Genomic DNA, 7,894 nt, shown 5'->3' on the forward strand with positions numbered 1-7,894 from the left:
AACTCTGCCAGGGATGACTTTAATACCAAAAGCATACTGTCTCACTTTATAGAAGGAGATTACTCAGTTGTCAAACAACAAAGGTTGTGTTTGTCTATTTTTAAACTTTTATTTTTTTTTAAAGCGCCCTTTTAACTTTAGTGACAGGCAATCCTGAAATAAAATGTCCTTTTATTTCAGGGGTAGGGGGCTGGTGGTGGCAGGGGAGTAGAGAAAAGGAGAAGGCGAGGTTTGCCTCTGGCTTCACAGTTCGTTTTATCTATGAGGCTTTGCCAGCTTTGCTTAACTGTTTGTACCCTGCTTTTGTTAAGAAACCAAAAGGGAAAAGTGGAAGAAAAAGATAAATATGAAATAAATCTGACAGAGAAAAACAACTGGACACTGATACAGGGATGAGAAGATATTTAAAATAATTTTGATCTAGAGGGGGAAAAATGTGAGGGGATGATTTTTAGGAGAAAGAAAAAAATCTGAAAGCTCCAAAAAATAGGAAAGCTAACCTTTGACTAAAATACTCAGCAAAATGCTAGGGAAAGACAAAAACCTAAGTGATAATTTTTATGTTCATTGTATATGATATGAAATGAAATGAGAAGGAACAGGCCAGTGAAGGCTGTAAAGAGAGGGCAATAAGAGAGTGAAGTTGTGACTTTGGGTAGAGGACATAAGAATGTAGTTTGAAATCTTTCACAGTGGACTTGCAGTTGTCTCTGCATTTTACAGAGATATACAAAGAATCTCTCTGAAAAGTTGTTGAAAGATACCAGCAAGTGTAGAAAGGAGAGCATCTGAGGATGTCTTTCACAGACCCCAGATGGAGAAACTGTTCTTTTATTCCAAATTCTTAAGAAGCACAGAAGTCTTACATGTCAATAAGAGAACACACAGACACACACCCATAAGTTACATGCCATGAAAGGAAATAAGGAGACCTTTGTTGATCCCTGTTCGCTTACACAAATCTTGGTTTGGTTAAGCATCTCAAGACCATTTTCCTGATTTCAGCTCCTTTTCACGGCTTTCTTTCCCTGGGTACCCAGGTGCACAAATGGGATGGTGATCTTTACAAAACATCAACAACAACAACAACAAAAAACCTCTCGCTCACACAAAAGCCCACCTTGTAAATGAAGGGAATATTAACGACTACCTAATAGTTGCACCGTTGGCAGGGCGAAACTGAATACTAACACAGCTCTTTCTACAGATTGCCAGTGAAGCCGAAGCAGCTCGAGGAGAAACGCACCTACTGTATGTGAAAGGCTGGTGCAGATTTTTTTCCTATCAGTCTAACCTTCTGTGTTGATGCATGAATGCTGGTACCCACTTACAGGGATGCCAGATGATCAGTGCAGAATGAAGGTCCCAAGAGAGAGGATCACATGGTTCTCTCTGCCCTGTGACGTCACTAGCAGATGGCATGGGTACCAGCTCTGGCAGTTGGCATCAATGTCACTTTTTAGAGATCAATGAGATAGTGCAGATACACACAGATCTAGAGACTCCAGGAGACGATGCGACACTCAGCCTGAAAAGATGTGGAAGATCCAAAATGAAAACTGATTATTGAATGAAATTAAAACCTAAGGTAATATAAATAAAGATATACTTCAATTGATGCTGGCTTTGCATGCAAGTATTTAAAGATACAGTGTCACTGTCTTATAGTATTTATATGGTCTTTTGTCATCTATAACTTCTTATCATATTTCATTCTTATGATGTAATTATCACATACTTTCACGGCTATTATGTAACTGCAAGTATGTGGACATTATTAAGAGTTTGTGTGTGTGTGTTTGTGCGTGTGTGTGTTTGTGTGTGTGTGTGTGTTGAGGGAGCTGGAGGTTGTTAAATTAAAAAGTCTCTGTTTTAACATGCCTAGTTGTTTGAAGACTTTAGATGAAAATACTTGCTGCTTCGCCAAACGAAAGCCAAAATTGCATTTGAAACACAAATTATTTTCCCCTTTCATTCGGGATTCTGAATACACGTGCACAATTGCAGTCAGAATCCTTGGACCGTTCCTGTCAGATATTAGCTAGAGGGAGACTTCTGTGGCTCGTAGAACAAAAACACTACGAGAGTGTTTTTTGTCAGGATGATTTGAACAGCAGTAAACAGACAATTACACTGAGAAAAATTTAAAACAGAAAAGCAGTCTCAATATTTTTCTTGACTTAAAATAATGCCAGTGATTTTAAAAATTTATTTATAGAGTTTATCCCAAATTAGCCTAATCCTCCCCCTCGCTTCTTTTGGTGAAGGTTGGGAAAAGAGTGCTCTTTTACATGTTTCTTTACGGATCAGAAAGAAAGCAGTTTTTAAATTGGCTCTGATTAATCTTTTCTTCAAATTGGTGTATTTCAACAGCCACTTATCTAAATTCACAGTTATATAATACAGCAAATAAAGTTAAGGCTTATTTTCTTTCTAAAAAATAAATCTCCACAAATTTGTCAGCTAATGGAGAGGTAGCATTTCTTATTTTAAAAACTGGTGCCTCTTCTCATTTTGCACTCAGGGGAATTGGAATTAATGAAATTCTGCATTGCTATATCATGTTTTGCATTTGTTTGAATTTCACTGTCCTTTTCGTGTATTAAAAATCAGTTTAAAATCAAAGAGAAATGGAGGTGGTGGTGGTATTACAATAAATACTTCCTGTTTTATTTTCTTTTGATAATTTGGTATAAATTAATCCTATTGCATGTGTCATTGTTTTCTTTAATAATTACTAGGCTGCACAAACTCAAAAATTTTATTTAATGTAAAAATCAGTCTTTTTCTCATGTTTTTGTATTCTTATGATTAAGTCATTGAATATGCTTTAAGTGTATAAACTTTAAAAATGAAAACACTTTAAATATTGTGCTGGCATTTTTTCAGGTAATTTAAGATTAGAGAACCATGTTAACACTACCGTTTGATGAGTCAGTTGTAATGCCAGAATCCCAGATGTGCAGAAAGTTTTCTAGAGAATGCGAGGACCAGAAGCAAATTAAGAAACCAGAAAGCTTTTCCAAACAGATTGTCCTTCGAGGAAAGAGCATCAAAAGGGCCCCTGGAGAAGAGACTGAGAAAGAAGAAGAGGAGGAAGACAGGGAAGAGGAAGATGAAAATGGGTTGCCCAGAAGGAGGGGTCTTAGGAAAAAAAAGACGACCAAGCTCCGACTGGAGAGGGTCAAGTTCAGGAGACAGGAAGCTAACGCGCGCGAGAGGAACAGGATGCACGGCCTCAACGACGCCCTGGACAATTTAAGAAAAGTGGTCCCCTGTTATTCTAAAACCCAAAAACTGTCCAAAATAGAAACTTTACGACTGGCCAAAAACTACATCTGGGCACTTTCTGAAATTCTGAGAATCGGCAAGAGACCTGATCTGCTCACGTTCGTCCAAAACTTATGCAAAGGTCTTTCCCAGCCAACTACAAACTTGGTGGCAGGCTGCTTGCAGCTCAATGCCAGGAGTTTCCTGATGGGTCAGGGTGGGGAGGCGGCACACCACACAAGGTCACCCTACTCTACCTTCTACCCGCCCTACCACAGCCCTGAGCTCACCCCTCCCCCAGGGCATGGAACTCTTGATAATTCCAAGTCCATGAAACCCTACAATTATTGCAGTGCGTATGAATCCTTCTATGAAAGCACTTCCCCTGAGTGTGCCAGCCCTCAGTTTGAGGGTCCCTTAAGTCCTCCCCCAATTAACTATAATGGGATATTTTCCCTGAAGCAAGAAGAAACCTTGGACTATGGCAAAAATTACAATTACGGCATGCATTACTGTGCAGTGCCACCCAGGGGTCCCCTTGGGCAGGGTGCCATGTTCAGGTTGCCCACCGACAGCCACTTCCCTTACGACTTACATCTGCGCAGCCAATCTCTCACCATGCAAGATGAATTAAATGCAGTTTTTCATAATTAATGAGGAAAATGAAAATAAACAGTGGTCATTCACCTCCCCCTTCTAATTAAGACAAAGCAGATGCTTGTGGGCTGAGTAATAGGCGCAACTCTAGCTAAGGTGTTTACTAGTTTCTGGAGTGTGTTTCAACTATTGTGAGAATTTTCTATGTAATAATAAATCTCTTTTCCTATGAGAACTTCTTTTCCTTTCCTTTTGTCTGTAAAGCACTGTGATTCTGTTTCTACTGGAAGGATATTTTTTTCATGTTTTATTTTCTTTTAAATTCACTTAATTTGTTTGAACAAGGTATCTAAGAATATACTGTTGAATAAAGACATGCACACAGCATAATTCAGTGTCTACTTCAGTTGTACAGTAATTATAAAAATGCATGTTATTAAAAATCAGATGAATAAAATGATGTGTTTATAATTATTAGGAATTTATATACAATGTATCTCTGAAAAATTGAACATTTTAAATATCGAGAATAACACTAAGCTGACAATGATATTGGAAGATGCATTTGAGGGTGTACAACAGTATAAAAAGCTATGCAATTTTCTTTTTATTAAGGACGAGTCTAAATGCATTCGATCGGTAACCATTCCTCTTCAAGGATTTGCAGATGGGGCAACATGATATTTGGGTAGGTGGTGTCATAATTTTGGAATACTTATATCAATCCTAAAGAAAAAATTTTCAGCACTTGTTTTGTATTGTTCAGAAATTATCTGTACAGGTTTGTTATCACAATGTATAATTGTGGTTTTCCACCCACATTTTTAAAGCAATTAAACATAGATATTTCCACTCGTAAAGGACATCTATTAGCTGTGATATTTTTGCATGATACTTATTATTTCCTGGTACACAGCTGGTTTCTGTCTCCAACACTCCCTTCTCCCCATTTCAGACATAGTTCTGGATTTCAAAACCGGGCGAGATAAAACAAATTTCTTAAACAAAATGGCCAAAGTGCTTACAAGAATTTTTTTTTTTTTTTTTTTAAGTATCTTAAATGAAAGAAGAGGCGCCCATGGGGGTTAAACATCCTGGGGAAACAATGATAAATCCTGGTAACCTTCAGCTCGGGCCGAAATTCGGTGGCAAATTTCCAGCAAACACCAGAGTGGATGTTAAAACTGGAAGGTTTTACTCCGTGCCGTTTAAATAAGTCTGGCCGATTAGAGGCTAAATTCTGTGTGAGTATAAGTTTAAACCCTACTTGAATAGCGCAAAGGAGCTCACCCTCTTAAGCAGAACTGAGACCCTTCTAAAATAAAAATCAAGGTGGCAGTGACCTCACTCCAGATGCCCTCGTGCGCAGGTTGCCTCCAGGGGGAAGATGGGGACAGCTGCGAAGCCTGGTGAGGCCAGTAGAAATGGGTCCACCGATGGCGGGACCGCGCGGTGCTGGGTGGGCCGAGGCAGGGGGTCCGCGCTCCACGGCTGCGCCCACGCTGCCCACTTGTGCGCCCCGCGGGCATCGACTGAGCGGGCGCAGGCCCGACGGCGCCTCGCGGAGGGCGCGGGGAGGAGGTGGAGGCGGCTTCCCGTCGCCTGCAGTCAGCCGGGCTCAGGGACACGGGCTGCACTGCCCGGGTCCCGCCCGCAGTGGGCGCCCTGGGGCCCGGGGGCCGCGGCTCTTGCTCCGGCCTTGCAGGCCGGGGAAGACACTTCACCGCGGGGGGAGCGGGCGCGCCCGGCAGACCCTGCCCCGAACTGGGGAGGAGGCGACCTCTTGGTGGCCAGGCCCCGAGGGGCGGGAAAGGGGTCGCCCCATCACCCGTGCTGCCTGCCACGATGGGGGACGCGCGGCGGCGGCGGCTTCAGTTTGCCCAAGTTCGGCTAAGAGCTGCGCCGTCCTGCCCCTCCGCGCCTGGCGGGGCTTCTTGAGCCGAGGCCGAGAGACTCAGCGTCCCCCGTCCCTCAGCTCCCTCTGCCTTAAGCGCCCGGCCCTGTGGCGCGCGCGGCCGCCGTGCTCCGAGGGGCAAGGGTGCCAGCAGGTGCTGGCGCGGGACTCGGTGGGTGACGGACGCGCCCTTCTAAGCGGGTGTGTTAACACCTGCCCGTTCACACCCCGCGAGGGCCGGGGCGAAGGAGTCGGGAAGGAGGAGGCAGTGTGCCCTCCAGGGATAGAGAGAAGTCTGCCTTAGGTAGAGAGCCGCCTGTCCCCTGTCTGTCGCCGACGCGGGAGTGACTCGTGGTTGCTTCGTCGAATCCGCGCACAACACCTGCCCTCCCTGGGATTGTGTCCAGGATTGCCCAGCCTCGTTAAGGCCCTCACCCTGTCTGAGCAAAGAGCTCACCCTGTCTGAGCAAAGAGCATGAAAGTGAGGAAGCATCTGGAACTAGAAGAATCTGTTGTGTTTGGTTTTAAAAAAAAAGAAAAGAAAATTAAGGCAGTTCTGTTTGGTCATTAGCAGAATGGGTGCGGTGTTCCCACACCCTTGCTCCAAGGTGACCCACACTGCGCCTGCTCAGTGTCTTGCTGGTCCAGACAATCTTTGAACACCGCATAGTCTTTCGAGGGTCACAAACTCATGTTGGAACTAGAGATTGCAACAGGAGCTGCATTCTCCTGTCTCCCTTCTGGCAATATGGGAGAGCTGCGAAGAAAAGCAGCTGGCTGAATGTCTGGGGAAGAAGCAAACGTTCAGAAGAAGCATCTCATCTCAGAGCTTTGTTTGTAAGGAATTCAAGCAAGAGTGGGATTTTTAGGCATAGACCCTAGAGATAATGAAATTTCTTCCATAATTTGGATGCACAAATCTGATGTGTGCTCTCTCCTTCAGTGGACTGATAGAATCAGGGTGTGTGGGACTGATCCCTGTGGCTTAATTATCCTTCAGATCCCACTGATGACCTCTGGCATGGGAATCACCCAGCTGCCACCTTTACACTCACCAAGGACAGAGTGTCAGTTCTCTTCCCCAACAGGGCCCTCCCTGTTCCTGGTTGACTGCAACGCTGAGAAATCATATGAACTGTTCATTCATATACCAACATCACAGATGCAATGCATTACAGAATCCTACCTCTTAAGGTATCACTCCAATGGAAGAGGAAATAGTATAGAATAGAGAGTGCAACTGAGGATCAGGAAGGCTTGGAGTCGGACAGATTTGGGTCAAAATCTGCCTCACTGCTAACCTCTTATTGCAGCCTCAGTGAGATAGTACACAGCACCCAGAAGGCTTGAGGTCAGGACACCTTAACTCCTTGCTCTCTTCCTGACCCCATGCTTCCTTTACCTCCCAGCATGAGAGGATGAGAGGTATTTCTATTTTCTGAACCCTTTTAATAATTAATGTCTTTCAAATTGATTAAGCATCTCTTCTTTTGAGCTGAGTTATGTGAATCTCATATTTAATCTCAGGATTAGTGTGTGTGTGTGTGTGTGTGTATATATATATTATGTAAGTGGCCTCAACAAAATAAAGATGTATTTCACGCTCATTTAAAAGAAGTGGCAGATAAAGTAGGACTTGTATATTTGTCCAAAGGCACCAGAGGCCTAGGTTCCTTCTACCTTTCTATTCCTCTAACCTTAATATGGGGCTTCCATTCTCAAGTTCACCTCATGGCCCAAGATGGCTGCTGGAGTTCTAGCCATTGTGTCCTCATTCCAATGAAGAAGAAGGAAAGGGGATGGCAAAAGAATGTCCCACCCACCTGATCAGACCCCTTTAGAGAATATTTATGAAAGCCCCACCCCATGACTTATACTTACATCTCACTGACCACTTCTAGATTTCAGAGAAGCTGTAAAATATATCCTTTTTATCAGAGTATATTGCCACCTGGAATAAATTCAGGTCCTGAATAAGAAAGAGGGAGAAAATGGATGTTGGTTAGGCACCTAGCAATCTCTGCCATGCCTCTCCTTCTAAACTCTGAAGCCTCAAGAGCTTTGGCCTCACCTTATACACTGTGAGGACCACTTCAGCAGTCTGCCTTGCACATCATAGGTGTTCAATATAGT

The 7,894-nt window shown here is 43.5% G+C and overlaps 1 protein-coding gene across 1 annotated transcript; it reads left to right on the forward strand.

Moving 5' to 3' along the window:
* Positions 1-2,910: 2,910 nt before the first annotated feature.
* On the forward strand, positions 2,911-3,924 carry NEUROD6 (neuronal differentiation 6). The gene has a single exon (XM_059932729.1). It carries the CDS (start codon positions 2,911-2,913, stop codon positions 3,922-3,924), a length of 1,014 nt encoding a protein of 337 aa, XP_059788712.1.
* Positions 3,925-7,894: the final 3,970 nt, after the last annotated feature.

This window comes from Balaenoptera ricei, chromosome 9, assembly GCF_028023285.1.
Source record: "Balaenoptera ricei isolate mBalRic1 chromosome 9, mBalRic1.hap2, whole genome shotgun sequence".
NCBI classification, from domain to species: Eukaryota; Metazoa; Chordata; class Mammalia; order Artiodactyla; family Balaenopteridae; genus Balaenoptera; species Balaenoptera ricei.